This window comes from Anoplophora glabripennis, unplaced genomic scaffold (assembly GCF_000390285.2).
Source record: "Anoplophora glabripennis isolate ALB-LARVAE unplaced genomic scaffold, Agla_2.0 scaffold453, whole genome shotgun sequence".
Classification (NCBI taxonomy): domain Eukaryota; kingdom Metazoa; phylum Arthropoda; class Insecta; order Coleoptera; family Cerambycidae; genus Anoplophora; species Anoplophora glabripennis.
The window spans coordinates 175,125-193,193 of NW_019416543.1; the positions used below are offsets into that span (position 1 = coordinate 175,125).

General features: G+C 29.1%; 2 protein-coding genes across 5 annotated transcripts in view; one reads left to right on the forward strand and one right to left on the reverse strand.

Moving 5' to 3' along the window:
• The window catches only part of LOC108909232 (tRNA dimethylallyltransferase), a 47,940-nt gene that overhangs the window by 21,984 nt on the left and 7,887 nt on the right, over positions 1-18,069 (forward strand). Inside the window, exon 8 of one of the 2 annotated variants that reach the window (XM_023454908.1) lies at positions 10,970-11,033. The exons of the other annotated variant lie outside the window; for it this stretch is intronic. The gene's annotated coding sequence lies outside the window, so the exon portion shown is untranslated. Of the gene's footprint in view, positions 1-10,969; positions 11,034-18,069 lie in introns of those variants that run through there. 2 annotated transcript variants of the gene reach the window in all.
• LOC108909230 (transcriptional regulator Myc-1) overlaps positions 13,092-18,069 on the reverse strand; it is a 74,016-nt gene continuing 69,038 nt past the window's right edge. For 2 of the 3 annotated variants that reach the window (XM_018713492.1, XM_018713491.1), the window contains exon 3: positions 13,092-14,910. In XM_018713492.1, coding sequence (XP_018569008.1) covers positions 14,315-14,910 — 596 coding nt within the window. In that variant the 3' untranslated portion in view covers positions 13,092-14,314. The remainder of the gene's footprint in view (positions 14,911-18,069) is intronic. The other variant, XM_018713490.2, reaches the window with a different exon arrangement.

Here is an 18,069-nt window from a genome sequence, read left to right on the forward strand (position 1 = left end):
ATTTCATGTAAGCGAAGTAGTCTTGCAACAGGATATCATTCAAGAAAGGTTTTGTTGTGGTTAAGAGAACTCGAAGGAAAAAAGATTTGATAAACACACTGACACAGTACAACATCAAGAAAAACAATAAAAATACTTCGTAGAACTAGAAAATACATGCATACTACAAATACATCTGCCTCTTTACTGATTGTATCATGTTTCTTCTATGGTTCGGCATTCCCTTAAAGCATGCACTGATTGGAAACCTTAATTAATTCATTAATTCTAAACTAGTTAACGGTGCGTCGGACAAAAAATGCCAAAGGACTTTTTGTCTCAAATTCCACCCTCTTTCTACCCTCGTGTGCCTGTCCATAAGAATGAACAGATTTGTTATTTACATTTACTGGAGAGTTATGGTCTCGATTACAGTCAAATCGAATGTTTGTGTGGTAAATTAGAACAATTGTTTCCTTGCTATTTTCCTTGTAATCGGTTATTTAAAATTTTGTCTATGAATCAGAGAATTTTCAAAAACTTTGATTCATTATTCTAACTTATTGTAAAAAACAGGAAGGTTAGCGTTAGCAATCTATTATTAAATTTATTCGGTCTATGAACGTCCTCAGCCATTATGTTTCAGATCATTTAAAATTAACAAACTTCTTAATTTTTACGTTTCTCTAAATTTTGTTTAATCTCTATTTTCTAATTATCTAAAGGAATACTGATATTTTTTTATACTGGGTGGGCCATTAGTATGAAAAAGTAAAATAACTCCCTTGTTATTCATAATACAGAAAAAAAGTTTATATAAAAGTTGTATAGAATCGAGAAACCTAAATGACAAAATTAATTTGAAATATACAGGGCCATGAGTAAAAACGGGACATGCCAAATCTTACATTTTTTAAATGGAACACCCTGTATATTTTTAAACATATGGATTTCTGAGAAAATTCTATATATGGCAATATAAACAGTTTAACATTTTAGTGCGGGGTTGCCAAGTTATGTAGAAAATTCTTCGAATTTTGGAAAAAACATGACCTCGAAGAAGTTGTATTAACTTTCAACTACTAACACTTGGAGCAAAAATATTTGACAGAGTTATAGGCAAATGTTAGGCAAAGACTCCTATATTAGCTAATATCGATATTTTATACAGGGCATTTTTTATAATACGATCATTTTAAGAAAGTTCAAACTTGATTTTCTAAAATTTTTCAAATGGAACACCCTGTATTTTATTGTTCTATTTTATTCACATATCAGTCCACTTCAACTTTTATTAAGTATGTTCTACACCTAAAGTTGTTAGTTTTTAAGATATAGCAACATTTCTGGAAAAACCTAATTTTTATTATTTTCGGTCGCACGAAATGGCTTTGGAAAAAACTGTCACATTGTGTCAACTTGTCAGTTCATAATTTATCATTCCATTTTGAGTTAATTTTATTAGTTAATATTTATTTGTGGTATTCTATAAAATAATAAAAATTAAGTTTTTTCAGAAATGTTGCTATATCTTAAAAACTAACAATTTTAGATATAGAACATGCTTAATAAAAGTTGAAGTGGACCGATATGTGAATAAAATACAGGGTGTTCCATTTGAAAAATTTTAGAAAATCAAATTTAAACTTTCTAAAAATGATCGTATTATAAAAAATACCCTGTATAAAATATCGATATTAGCTAATATAGGAGTCTTTGTCTAACATTTGTCTATATCTCTGTCTAATTATTGTGTTCCAAGTGTTAGTAGCGGAAAGTTAAGACGGCGATTTCTGCCACTAGGGATTTTTTGGCGCTAGCATCACTTAAAATTATTAAATTGCAATATATAGCTAGGATAAGAACCTCGCCGTACAGCAGTAGTATAATATAAAGTCAATATAAGTATGTCTTTTGAACAAAAGGTGTCGCAGGCATACCGTGGAATTAATCTCAACCGAGATCTCAACTCATAATACATTTATTAGACTGATCAAAATAACTCATTTAGACGAAAAAAAAAAGAAAATTGTTACCTGGACTTTTATAAGTGGAATTGGTAAAGGGGCTTATAATAAATGAAAAAAGGTATCGAAATGTAATTAATATTTTTTAATTTTTCAAAATTTTTTTTGGCTTGGCAGGGCCTGTCATAGCAATGTTACCATTTTTAACGTTAGATATTTTTTAATACAGCAATACTTTTTTAATTGTTATAATGTGATCTACATATACGTTTGGATTTGATAGATTAGCAGTCAGGTAAAAAATGGATCACTGCAAAAAAAAATCGCCCCGAACACTCCCTATAAACCTTGTAAAACTTAAACGTATACATTTTAAATTTAAAAGCAAATATCTACCTACCTATTTATTAACAAAAACTACTAATGATGTAAATTTAAATGTATTTAACAATTCTATTTGTTCAAACAATCTAAAATTTGGAAATATTGTTTGAAGATATGTCGCATAACATAACCTATCTTTTTATGAATCAAATCTGGGCGGGCTGGCGCAAATAATGGTTGGTTTATAAAAAAGTATTAGTCCTAACTTAGTCTTAGTCTTAGTATTAACCTTTACACTAATCTTAGTATTAGTCCTAAGAATAGGTACACGTTTATAAAAACAATGTGTGGTCCTAATTTTATTAAGATTAACCAANGGTTTTGTTGTGGTTAAGAGAACTCGAAGGAAAAAAGATTTGATAAACACACTGACACAGTACAACATCAAGAAAAACAATAAAAATACTTCGTAGAACTAGAAAATACATGCATACTACAAATACATCTGCCTCTTTACTGATTGTACCATGTTTCTTCTACGGTTCGGCATTCCCTTAAAGCATGCACTGATTGGAAACCTTAATTAATTCATTAATTCTAAACTAGTTAACGGTGCGTCGGACAAAAAATGCCAAAGGACTTTTTGTCTCAAATTCCACCCTCTTTCTACCCTCGTGTGCCTGTCCATAAGAATGAACAGATTTGTTATTTACATTTACTGGAGAGTTATGGTCTCGATTACAGTCAAATCGAATGTTTGTGTGGTAAATTAGAACAATTGTTTCCTTGCTATTTTCCTTGTAATCGGTTATTTAAAATTTTGTCTATGAATCAGAGAATTTTCAAAAACTTTGATTCATTATTCTAACTTATTGTAAAAAACAGGAAGGTTAGCGTTAGCAATCTATTATTAAATTTATTCGGTCTATGAACGTCCTCAGCCATTATGTTTCAGATCATTTAAAATTAACAAACTTCTTAATTTTTACGTTTCTCTAAATTTTGTTTAATCTCTATTTTCTAATTATCTAAAGGAATACTGATATTTTTTTATACTGGGTGGGCCATTAGTATGAAAAAGTAAAATAACTCCCTTGTTATTCATAATACAGAAAAAAAGTTTATATAAAAGTTGTATAGAATCGAGAAACCTAAATGACAAAATTAATTTGAAATATACAGGGCCATGAGTAAAAACGGGACATGCCAAATCTTACATTTTTTAAATGGAACACCCTGTATATTTTTGAATATGTGGATTTCTGAGAAAATTCTATATATGGCAATATAAACAGTTTAACATTTTAGTGCGGGGTTACCAAGTTATGAAAATTCTTCGAATTTTGGAAAAAACATAACCTCGAATGAGTTGCATTAACTTTCAGCTACTAACACTTGGAGCAAAACAGAGCTATAGACAAATGTTAGGCAAAGACTCCTATTTTGGCTAATATCGATATTTTACACAGGGCATTTTATATGATTCGATCATTTTTAGAAAGTTCAAACTTGATTTTCCAAAATTTTTCAAATGGAACACCCTGTATTTTATTGTTCTATTTTATTCACATATCAGTCCACTTCAACTTTTATTATTAAGTATGTTCTACACCTAAAGTTGTTAGTTTTTAAGATACAGCAACATTTTTGGAAAAAACTAATTTTTATTATTTTCAGTTGCACGAAATGGCTGGAAAAAACTGTCACATTGTGTCAACTTGTCAGTTCATAATTTATCATTCCATTTTGAGTTAATTTTATTATTTAATATTTATTTGTGGTATTCTATAAAATAATAAAAATTAAGTTTTTTCAGAAATGTTGCTATATCTTAAAAACTAACAATTTTAGATATAGAACATGCTTAATAAAAGTTGAAGTGGCCCGATATGTGAATAAAATAGTATAAAATACAGGGTGTTCCATTTGAAAAATGTTAGAGAATCAAGTTTGAACTTAAATACCCTGTATAAAATATCGATATTAGCTAATATAGGAGTCTTTGCCTAACATTTGCCTATATCTCTGTCTAATTATTTTGCTCCAAGTGTTAGTAGCGGAAAGTTAATACAACTTCTTCGAGGCCATGTTTTTTCCAAAATTCGAAAAATTTTCTACAGAACTTGGCAACCCCGCACTAAAATGTTAAACTCGAGGGGTGTGCTGCTCAGCAGTAAAACGTACACCTACTTCAATTACTTAAAATTGCCTTGCTACTTACCAGTAATTTTCATAATTTTTTGGTATAATTTCGTAATTTCGGTAATTTTCGTAATTTGTAGACTTTTTCACATACTTATAAGAATTAATACACTTTGTACAATTCCGTTATAATTTTTAATAATGTATGTAATTTCATAACAGAATTATTTTCGAAAAAGGACAACATTTGTTTTAACAAGTAACTGCACCTATTTGCATACTTCTTTAAAAAGGTGAAAATATTAGATAGATAATTTTATTAGTTCAGAGGAATTATAAGAAAATTTATTTGAATCAGCTAAAATAACCTTACAATAAAGTAAAAAAACTACAAAAGCTAATAATAATTAATAAATATTTAGGTAAAACATTGAGTGTAATTCGACATTGCTTGGTGCATTAATCCACAGAGTAGCGAGTTTCCCACAATATTATATACCTATATGTACAGTGTGTTCCTGCATGGAGTTGATACTGTCGATATTTTGAGAAAAATTATTCTTGATAAAAATTTTTGCTTATCTTCAGAAACCATTGACAGTAATCAAATTTGTAATAAAACATCCAACTGGCATCCAAAATATTTCAAAATGTGAAATTTTCCCTAGGCAAAGTGCCTTTAATTTTTGTTTTCATTAAAAACTGTACGTAACAAGTTGTTCGGAAACTCAATAAATGCTTAAATGTGGGATTTAGTAAAAAAAGAAGGATAATCACATTTTGCAACTAAAAAGACGCCGCAATTTTTAACTATCCTACATACCATATAATTACTATTGATATTTCCTTAGCTATTTCCTTATTAATGTCAAAGTCAACATATTTATTTTTATTAACTACCCAGAATAATTTTTATTAATAACCTTGGAGCAACAAATCTATCTTACGGTGTTATGGAATCGGTGATGTTTCATATCGATATGCAATACAAATTTTTGATGAAAAGTACCCAAATGTAATTGTAACTCGTAGAGCAGATCGCAAGCTAATTATAAAATTCGATACCACTGGTGATGTAAAGAATATTGAAAAAATAAAAAAAGAATACAATGATAACGATGTTGCTACTGTTGTAGTTATAAACTCTGTACAAGACAATCCAGGAAAAAGTCAGAAAACAGATTAGTTGCTCTCATATTCAAAAAATTTTAGAATGCTACAAAATATCTATTTAAACTAGTGTTTAATAATTATAAATTGCTTGATGGAGATCATGGTCGTTGTTTGGACTTTTGTTTAACAATGAGCGAGAAATTAAAAACATATTCTTTCATCTCAATATTTTACTTACTTATTGGCGAATCAACATTCACAACTAATGGCGCGGTTTGCTCTCAAAATTGTAGATACTGGGCTAAAAATGTTTTAAAAAATAAATGTCTGGTGTGGCATAACGTATCGTAAAATAATTGATCCTTACTTTTTGGAAGAAAATCTTAATCAAAATTCGTATTTGGAAATTCCCAATAATTTTGTTGTGGCATAACTAGATAGCGAAAATTTGAATTCAGAAGAAAACTAACATTTCAACACAACGGATGCCCTGCACGGTATGGACCAATATTTTGGCTTTCACGGTCACCCGACTTGTCCTCATTAGATTATTTCGTAGGGCATACCTAAAGCTTACTTANTGTACATTTAACTTTTTAGGACTAAGATTAAGGTTAAGTTACGGCTAAGTTAGGACTAATACTTTTTTATAAACCAACCATAAATGTTTGGGCTGGCGGGCATAAAGTTCTATAAGCAGGGTTGCCAGATAAATTTTATCTATTGTCGTAATAGATGGAAATACAGTTAGTAGCCAAAAAGTCTGATTGAAATAAGTTGTTAAAAAATTAAATTATTTTTATAGGACTAAACATTCTGAAAGAATATTTAAAAATCAGACATAAAAGAGTAACAAAATACAAATTGGACTGCAAAGAAAATATTTCAACGCAGATTCGAATCAGAAATTTTATATTTTATCTTTAAACAAGTGACACTTTATACAAATAATTACTACCGTCGTATAAAAGTATAAAAATCGTTAGTTGCTATGTGAAATTTTGGCAGCCATTAGAGTACGGTGTCATGTCATCAAGTCACCACAATGGCGATAAATCGCTACATTTGGCAACTCTGTCTATGGGGCAGGTGAATAACAATCACGGTCCGTAAAGAGACGGTCGCCGCAAAGTCAATCAGCCAATAAAAAAACAAATACTTCACTAAATTCCTCAGTTTATCTTCGTTCAACCGTCATCTCTTTCTGACTCATTGCATATCCCATAAGAAAATAAGAGGCGAATTTAAAATTGTCACTTTTCTTGTAGATACCACGCTCCTTTTAACATGAAATAATAAATTTAATCAGTTATGATTATGATTAATTAACAGGTAATTTGAGTCTTACGATCTTATTGTATCTGCTTTTGTCTTTAGTTAAATTTCAAATAACTTACCAAAGTACTTTATAATAGACTGCAACATAATTAATTTTGTATGTATCAACTACAGTTATCATATGTATCCTTTTACACTTGATGTTCCGAATTAAAAAGTTCTTAAGTTTTTACAAGTATAGTTATACAGTAGTTTTTAGCCTTGAAAGAGTTTTTTGGTGTTCGGAGTTAAATGAGGAATAAAATTAAAGGAAGAGGAGGAAAAGTTATTCTCACAGAACTTTTGACATAACATTTAATTTTAAGAAAAATTGTCATGTTTACAAAAATATTAAAATCACATTTCGATAGATACTGAAAATTTCCAATCGCTTTACTAACAATCACATCAATTTGTTATACAACAATAACAATAAATTTAGTCCTTTTTGAAGTGAATACAATCAGTTAAACTAGAAATTTAACATTTAACCTGTTTTCTTTAAGTCTTTTTCTTGATGATAAACTTAATAGCTCTGCTTGAAGATCGCGTTCAAAGTTTGAGTCTTCAAAATAAAATTTTTAAATTGACTTGGTTAGCACTATAAAAATTATTATTGCAAATTGCAACAGTACACCTCACTCCTGACATTTTTACGTGGTAAATTAATAGTTTATTTAAACACTACACCATCAACTTATTAAAAACTATTATCAATAACTAACTAATTACTGCAAGATACCCAAACAACTATAAAAGATTTACTACTTGGAAAAATGCAAAATTACTAGTTAATCGCATGTAAACAAACATAAATCGTAAAGGTTAGAAACTTGTAACGTAGTATGAGATAAGCCACGCCCATAATTTGTCACATTTTGATACCAGAATGAAGCGAGGCGAGCGCCATCTGTTACATAGTGTCCAAAGTTGTAAACGCATTTTATTTTCTATCTGTAATCAGCTGTGTAAATGCTTTTCAGTTTTTCTCGTCAGTGAATTCTTACCATTTTCAAAAATGATGCATTTAAATATTAAACCATTTCTAGAGTTGAATTTTGTTAAGGTACCTTCAGAAAACCTCAAATTTCCTAATGACATATTTTAAATAACCGTTTTGATCTAAAAAAAAAGTTTTTAGCCATAAACGGTTTCTCAAAGAAAATTTTATTTCTCGTAAACTAGCGAATATTTTCTAACCAAATTATGTCATTAGGAGCTCCAACAAATGCTAAGCCCTTACAACTTTTCATTTGCAATAAATTTAGTTCCTTTAAATGTATTATCATCTTTGAAATAATTTGTTGGTTGAGCCATCTAGTTTTCCTCTGTCAGAAGTGGCCGTCTTAATACAACTTCTTCGAGGTCATATTTTTTCCAAAATTCGAAAAATTTTCTACATAACTTGGCAACCCCACACTAAAATGTTAAACTCGAGGGGTTGTACCGCTCAGCAGTAAAACATACACCTACTTAAATTATTTAAAATTACCTTGCTACTTACCAGTAATTTTCATAATTTTTTGGTATAATTTCGTAATTCCAGTAATTTTCGTAATTTGTAGACTTTTTCACATACTTATAAGAATTAATACACTGTACAATTCCGTTATAATTTTTAATAATGTATGTAATTTCATAACCTAATTATTTTCGAAAAAGGACATTTGTTTTAACAAGTAACTGCACCTATTTGCATACTTCTTTAAAAAGGTGAAAATATTAGATAGACAATTTTATTAGTTCGGAGGAATTATAAGAAAATTTATTTGAATCAGCTAAAATAACCTTACAATAAAGTAAAAAAATTACAAAAGCTAATAATAAATATTTAGGTAAAACATTGTGAGTGTAATTCGACGTTGCTTGGTGTATTAATCCACAGAGTAGTGAGTTTTCCACAATATTATATACCTATATGTACAGTGTGTTCCTGCATGGGGTACCGCACTCTTGTAAACTTTTTTACTGTTGATATTTTTATAAAAAGTTTTGCTTATCTTCAGAAGCATTGACAGTAATCAAATTTGTAATAAAACTGGCATCCAAAATATTTCAAATTGTGAAATTTTCCCTACACAGTGCCTTTAATTTTTGTTTTCATTAAAAACTACTTAACAAAGTTGTCTGGGAACTCAAGAAATGCTTAGATGTGGGATTTAGTAAAAAAGAAGGATAATCACATTTTGCAACAAAAAAGATGCCACAATTTTTAACTATCCTACATACCAAATAATTACTATTGATATTTCCTCAGCTATTTCCTTATTAATGTCAAAGTCAACATATTTATTTTTATTAACTGTCCAGAATAATTTTTATTAATAATGCTAACCCTGGAGCAACGAATCTATCTTACGGTGTTATGGAATCGGTGATGTTTCATATCGATGTGCAATACAAATTTTTGATGAAAAGTATCCAAATGTAATTGTAACTCGTACAGCAGATCGCGAGCTAATTATAAAATTCGATACCACTGGTGATGTAAAGAATATTGAAAAAATAAAAAAAGGAATACAATGATAACGATGTTGCTACGGTTGTAATTATAAACTCTGTACAAGACAATCCAGGAAAAAGCCAGAAGCCTAGATTAGTTGATCTCATATTCAAAAAATTTTAGAATGCTACAAAATATCTATTTAAACTAGTGTTTAATAATTATAAATTGCTTGATGGGAGATCATGGTCGTTGTTTGGACTTTTGTTTAACAATGGGTGAGAAATTGAAAACATATTCTGTTGGCGCGGTTTGCTCTCAAAATTGTAGATACTGGGCTAAAAATGTTTTAAAAAATAAATGTCTGGTGTGTCATAACGTATCGTAAAATAATTGGTCCTTACTTTTTGGAAGAAAATCTTAATCAAAATTCGTATTTGGAAATTCCCAATAATTTTGTTTTGGCATAACTAGATAGCGAAAATTTGAATTCAGAAGAAAACTAACATTTCAACACAACGGATGCCCTGCACGGTATGGACCAATATTTTGCCTTTCACGATCACCCGACTTGTCCTCATTAGATTATTTCGTAGGGCATACCTAAAGCTTACTTAAGCAAAAAATGGACAAGGAATTTATAAAGAGATTAGAAAAATGTGTATTACTTAAAGGTTTACAAATTGAATAGGACTTGCTTCATTGTTGGTGTTAATTTCAGTTCTAATTAAATTTAAAATAAAGGTTTACTTATTTTTTACAATTTCTATGCCGTCATACTTTATTATTTTCCCAATAAACTACTCTTCATCGTAAAATTTCACAATATTTTTGTTCGGTTACTTCTATCACTAATTTAGAAACACAATTTGTTTTATTAGTAAGATTTTTATTGTTATTTTCCCACACAAATTTTCACTCTGAACAAACTAGACTGTTTTTTCAACAGTACCTGTGGGTAAATGTAGGCAAAGCAACAGAAGTTAGTCCGTATCTCTACGATGTTTTCACGAAAACTGAATGAAATATTTTTAATCAGACCATTTTATTTAAATACTTGTGACACACCCCTCGGTTAAACTGTTTATATTGCCATATATAGAATTTTCTCGGAAACCCATATCTTTAAAAATATACAGGGTGTTCCATTTAAAAAATGTAATATATATGGCGTGTCCCGTTTTTACTCATCGCCCTGTATGTTTCAAATTAATTAGGTAGTTTCGGTTTCTTGATTCTCTACAACTTTTATATAAACTTTTTTTTCTGTATTTTGAGTAACAAGAGAGTTATTTTACTTTCTCATGGCCCACCCTGTATATAATTTTTGAGGAATAATCTTTCATTGATAATTGTGTCAACTTTTACTTCTAAAATCAGTGGTCAAAGTATCATCAGCCTGCGTCAAATGTAAAAGTAATTTTTTTGTAATTTCAACACCCCATATCTCAGAAATGAAGTGAACTACGACCCACATTGGTATAAAACTTTTTTTTAAATGATTTGGTTTAACTATCAAAGTATGCAATTTTTATTTATCTGTTACTGTTAGGTCCAAGTTCGATACTTTTGTTATTTTTTGTGTCAAAAATGTGGATAACAGCATGATGAAATTTAGCTTAATTCTATTAATGACCGCATAACATGAATGTTTTCTGATTTTACTTTTTTTTTAATTTCTCAGAATTATTCGTTAATAGATGTAAATGGGAATCGGTGGATTCACGGGGCAGTGGAAAATTTAAAACGTTATCTCTACACGATGCGGCACATTTTACGTGATAACGAACCAACTTTATAACTCTTACTATCTCACTGTGACATTATTACATAATTTATATCATTTTCATAAGTTTAAACTATCTTTATTGTTGGGTCACGACTTGGTGACATCACTGATATTTTTCATTCATAAATTTTGATAATTTCCGCTGTAATAGAGTAGGGTACTAAAGTGTGTGATAAAAATAAAAAAAAAAGTCTGTTCAAGCAAGTTTATTTTGTAAAACCTATGAGAAAAACCAATTGATTATGAGCCTAATAAGTTTCACTGTACATCTCGGTAAAAAATACGAAAATATGAAATAAGTACAAAATAACAGAGTATCGGCTTTACAGCACAACTAATTTTAGTAAGTTCGCAAATACTAGAAACTAACAGAATCAGATTAAAATATATTTTTTTACAAATGTTTACTTAGGGGCATTGCAATATACACAATATTATTTTATGCAAAAGTCCCCTAGGGCTCCATACAATTTTTATTACAATATTTTGCTTTTAGCAGCGTCACTAGACCCAGTAACACCGCTGATGGTCGTTAAGCTTAGAGAATTGCCCTGTTATATATTTACTATAACAAGAATTCAGTAAATAAAACGGGAATACATAATTTTTATTGTAAAAACTATTTCTATGTATTTGGTCAACAGCGAGGTTACATCACAGGTACGTTTAAATAGCAGAGTTTGCTCCCTCGTTTTTGTGCAATGTCCCACATTAGAATATATATAAATAATTCTCTCTAGGTTTCTAATTTGTCGCATTCCACAAAAACGGGGTGTATATATAGGCCTATTTAACCGGCGGTTCACCGAAATTTTTTTGTTTTTATATTTTGCTATATTTTTTTTATTTATTTTTTATTTTATCAAAAGTATAAAATACTGTCAAATATTGAACACAACAATTCTCTTTATCTCACGACTACATCAATATGATGTTTTTTTTGTGCAGAGGAAGACTGAAGTATACACAATCATGCACAAATGTTTTAAAGGTAATTAAAACTAGTATAACTAAGAAAACGCATATTAATTATTAATCGGAGCATCCCAAAACCACTTGAAAAGTTATTAGAGTATGTTTTAAGCAAGTTTTTACAAATAAAATAAAGCCATAACTTTTCAGAATCTTTTGGCGCTCCAAGAACACTACCCAACAACAAACGTAAACAGCTTCAACCACAGCAGGTCACCTAAATTTCGTTTCTATCAGAAATTCACTTAACAATGTTTTGCAACAGTAAATCATCATAATTTGGATTTATATTCGATATTTTCGAGGATATTTTAATTCGTTTTAACTGAAACACTTTGTCAATATGGTACCTACTTGATTAAAATGATGAAAACTGACGGATTTTATGTAAAATGTTATTTTTTACAATAACTCGATTGTCCAGTTTAAAATTGCATTTGCATCGTTTGTTTCTACCACCCTAATTGGTTATATACATATTAAAGTTCAACTATTACACTAAAGTATTTAAATAAAGTTTAAGTTGAAGTCGGTATTAGGGTAGCCCAAAAAAAAACGATTTTTTTTTACGTGTCTTGTGAAAATATCTTAGTTTATCATGTTTTAAGAGCCCCCTCAAAAAATCAGCTCAAAAAAAATTTTTTTAGAGGTCGCTCAAGATTTTTAAAAATCTCCAAAATGGTCAAAAATTGAATTTTTTAAAATTTTTTTTTCTCATTATTCTATCATTTTCTAGGTTGCAAAAAAATCTCGATTCTGAAAATTTCAAATCGATATTTTAATTTCTAAAGGACACTCATAATTATTTTAACTTTCAAAGTAGTGTACCTAAAATGTTTTCTGGCGACCTCTAAAAATAAATATCAACAAACCAATAATTTTTTATTGAATTTGATGAACAAAAGAATAGAAATAAATCACGAGACACTTAAAAAATTTCTGGAGGCAAAATTTACTATCACACTGTGAGTATCAAATATTTATAATTTTTTAAAATTTAGACCTAGAAAATGATAAAATGAGAAAAACAAATTTTTTTGTTGAGTTGATTTTTTGAAGGGGCTCTTAAAACATGATAAACTAACATATTTTCACAAGACACGAAAAAAAATATTCGTTTTTTTGGGCGCCACCCTAATATACATTTAGTCTGTAAAAAAAAATTAAAAAAATTGGCCAAATACCTTGTATTCAAGTTAATCCATGTTCCAAATATTGTTAAGATACTACTTATTTCTTGAAAAATTATCCCCTTAGGTGGCCTTTCCAAAAAAAAAAAACATTATTCCAAATACGTAAACATAACAATTTAACAAAATGTATAACTACATAATAAAAGAAAATCTACAATTATATTAGTTTGGGTGTAACTTGACAATTTAAAAATATCTAAGGATAAAAAGCATCTAAAATGCATCGTAGTATTTATTATGCTACTCATTTTAAATTATAGTTTAGTAAAATATTGTATCCGCTATATATTCTCAAATTGAATAAATATTACCCACTTCATAATATTCAACCCTAAAACTGATTGTATGAAATTAACTGTAATTCTGTTTTCTCTCAAAAGAAAGTGAAAAACATAAAATTATAAACGGATTAGTTTAGGGTTTTCAAAATTTAAACCAACATGTTTTCTTCAATTATTTTATAACAAAATAAAAAAATGTATAATGGGTAGTTTAGTATAGACATTTGTACAAAGTAAAGTACCAGATACAACTCTGATAAAATTATAAAAATATGTCTTAATTTACAGTTTCACACGTTAAAAATGGTACGATGAAAAACTATGCTATCAAAACTAACAATGTACAAAACTTACGTAACTAAACACAAATAACAATAGAACATATAAGAACAAAACATTATTGCTTATGTTTTAAATACTCAATGTTTTTTTTATTTTTTTCTTAAATTTAAATTATTTAAAAATTCTTAGAACACAAAAACAAAATTGAATCAACAGAATGAGAACAAAAATTATACTCGTATGCAGGTTATCACATTATTTTTATCACCAAATTATAATAAAACATCTGAAGTGTTTGACAGCATAAATTAAAAAAAATTCTTTAAAAACCTGTTAAAAAAAACAAAAAATTAAGAATTACTCTACCCCTAAAAACTCAAGAAATCACAGTATAATTATTTATGTACCTATATGAATTACCAATTCAAATTATTTTTCAAGACGTGGGTGTTCTCTTACTAAATGTATAATTGAAATAAACCAAAAATTAGACGATCTAATACTCATATGATTTATCGCGCGGCTGCTAAACTTCTTCTAAGCTGAGATACTCGTCTCCTTAGCTGTTCCTGTTCTCGTCTTAATTCATTGAGCTGGTTATTATAATCAACGGAAGTATTCCCAAGCTGATAACAATATTTGGAGGCCTCTCTAAGAATAACTACCTTTGCGGCCTTTTCCTTTTTGCTCACCTCCGGTATGAGTAACCTCAGGTCCTCGAAAGCATTGCGTAGATCAATTCTTCTTTGTCTTTCCATGTTATTATGCAAGCTTCGTTTCTCCGAAGGTTCTGCTTCGCTATCACTACTATTACCCAAAGTTGAACGTCTTTTATACGGTGAATTGTTTGATGTTCTGTATTGTCGAGTTCTCTTAACGACTCGAGATTCTGGCAGTTTTCTCTTCGTCTGAGCATTATTTTCTGTGCTTGTCTTTCGAATTGGTAGAATAGTTTTTATGCCGTTTATTCTGTTTTTGCTTATTGCTGTGGCCATTCGTCTTTGGATCTGTTGACGATCACGTACGCTTGGGTTTGTGGGGAGAGAACATATTCTGTTATTTATGGTTGACTTCTCCCCAGTCACTGACACGACATCGATTTCTTCCTCTGCAAAGAAAAAGGAAACTTAGTATTGTGAAGTACATCGCAAGTTATTTAATTTTGACAATATGGTTATTTTTAAATTTGCACAGATGTACTTTCTCATTTATTTGGAATTATTTTTTGTCTTCAAAAAAATATAACATTTTCATAACATTTTTTATTTTTGCAATATAATTTAAAATGGGAAAATTTCATATTTTTCTTTTTATTGTACAGAATTTCCTCTACAAAGGAAATGATTAGAATTACAGTTGTTGATTTCATCCTTGGAATTCAACCTCTGCAATACTTATTTATTATCTACAGTGTCATCAGATCGTCTTAACTGTAGGCGTCAATTTTTAAGGTAAAATTTAGACATTTTGGTATAATTAAAAAGTAATTTTTGACATGTATTTTTTTTTACCTGAAAAAATTAAGTAGTGCCTGTCGGGAGCAAAAAAATATTATCTTTTTAGAAAAAGTACATTTTTAATATGATATACAGGGTGTATCGCATAAGAACCCAGAATATGGTGATTTAACGCAACTTATTTTTATACTAAGTTGTACCCCTCAACTCAAAAGTTATAGGCTTTGAAAGTGGGGTTTCAAATTAATTAACAAAAAAATTAATGTCTCAGTTATACTTGAACTTAGAAAACCCAAATTTGGTACACGGTGTGAGTGTACAAAGAGCATTAATCGACAGTAAACAGAGTTCAATTGAAGCATTGAAAGGGTTATAAGGGATGATGCACCATTAAAATATTTTTTTACCCATTGGCGGACTTAAAAAATTATTACTTACTATAGAGTTCAATTGAAGCATTTTAAAGGGTTAATAAGGGATGATGCACCATCAAAATGTGACAGAATTTTTTAACCCGTTGGCGGACTTATTTTATTTTATGGGGAATTTAATTCTAAAACCTTTCTTACTCTTGTTAGTTTTCAAAAAACTGTCGTTATCAACAAAAACACGAATAACTAATAAAATACGTATTGTTGTTGTTATTTAAAATCATCGAAAATTCAAAAGTTGGCTATGAATTTAAGTCTATTCTATTCAGCTGATTGTTTCTACTGAATGTATATTTATCCGTAATGTGATTCCACAATTCTTATCGAGACGAAACTGGCAAGGAATATACAAATTCTTTTAACGTTCCCCAACGAAAGAAGTCACATTTGTTGAGGTCTGGTATTATTCGTTATTCATGTTTTTGTTGAAGACGACAAAGGTTTTTGAAAACTAACAAGAGTAAGAAAACTTTTAAAATTAAATTCCCCATAAAATAAAGTAAGTCCGTCAACGGGTTAAAAAATTCTGTCACATTTTGATGGTGCATCATCCCTTATTAACCCTTTAAAATGCTTCAATTGAACTCTACTTACTGTCCGCTCAATCCTCTTGGTACCAAATTTGTTTTTTTTAAGTTCACGTATAGATGTTTTTTGAAATTTGAAACACCACTTTCAAAATACACCACTTGATAAATATCAAATTTGTAGAAAGTCAGCTAACTTTTATATTAATTTGATAATCATATAATTGTAAAAAACTAGTTTACAACAAATTTTGAGACAAATATTTATTCTAAATAATTTCTAATAAGAATAAAAATACAAGTAGTGTATTTTAGGTGCACATGGAAAAGATCAAAGTGGGCCGAAGAATTTTTCTTAGTAAAATTTTTTGGTATCTAATTTCAAGCTTACTTAATTTTTCAGAAATAGAAACATGATACTCATAACTTTTTAATCAAGTGGAATCGTTTCCTAAAATGTCACATTTTCGCATATTCTTTTTTATATTGACGCCAAAACGACTGGAGAACATCCTGTACATTTTAAAAAGGGTTTGGGTTTGCACAGGGTAATATTGAGTATTTAAGCATTTTAGATTTTCGTAGAAAATAAATGTATTTAAACCAGTACTTAACCATAAAAACTCATTTTTTTGTTGTAATGTAGTAGAAATAGTAATGGTATAAATTAATTATGGACGATACTGTATAATATTTTAATAACAACCGGAAATGCTAATTAATTATTTGTAATTTGTCATCTAGGTATTTATGAAGTAACATAACAAAAATTCGACGATAAAAATTTTTTTCGAATTGTCAATTGTTTGCAAGTTACAGCTTATCAAAGTTCAATTTTTTTTATTTTTATATTTAAATAACTTATTTAATTCATGTTCGATTAGTCTCTCATTTGGCACACCCTTAAGTAGATGAACCTCTATTGGACTAGTCAGAGGAAAGTTTCATTATGCGCAGCTAGAGGGCACTTTACCTAAAACTCAAAATTTGTTTAGTTCATAACTTTTTTTTCTTGCTAGACAGAAATTTAAATATTATTGAAAAGAGAAACAATATCAGAACAAATTATGTACTCTTACTTCAAGTCGACAAATGTAACCGTTTTACCAGGAAATCGCTATTAATGTGTTATCAAATCATCATAAAATTTTTGATAATTCTTTCTGTAATTAATCAAGTTGCCATGCTGCAAATAAATATCATTAGTTATTTTGGTGTTACGAATTGTAACAAAAATAATTTAAAGCAGGTATGTTTGATTTTTCACCATAATAATGTTTTTTCGGCTCTGTAAGTAATAACGTTGTGGAAAAATAAGCCGAGGATAATGAATTTACTAATAATATTTTATTTACTAACGAAGCTTGTTTTATAAGTGATGGTATTAAAGCATGGCAACTTGATTAATTGCAGAAAGAATTATCAAAAATTTTGATGTTTAATAACACTTTAATAGTGATTTCCTGCTAAACGGTTACATTTATCGACTCGTATTAAAAGTACATAATTTTTTCTGGTATTATTTTTCTTTTAATAATGTTTAAATTTCTGTACTGTCTAGCAAGAGAAAAAACTTATGAGCAAAACAAATTGAATTCTAGTTAAAGTGCCCTCTAGCGGCGCTTCATGAAAGTTTTCTCTGACTGGTCCAATAGAGCTTCATCTACTTAGTGGGTGTGCCAAATGAGAGACTAATCGAACTTGAATTAAATAAGTTATGTAAATAGAAAAATTAAAAAAAAATTGATCTTTGACAAGCTGTAACTTGCAAACAATTAATTGACAATTCGAAAAAAATTTTCATTACATATTAATCCATAGCCTCCAGGAGTTTCCTGACGGAGTTTCAGAA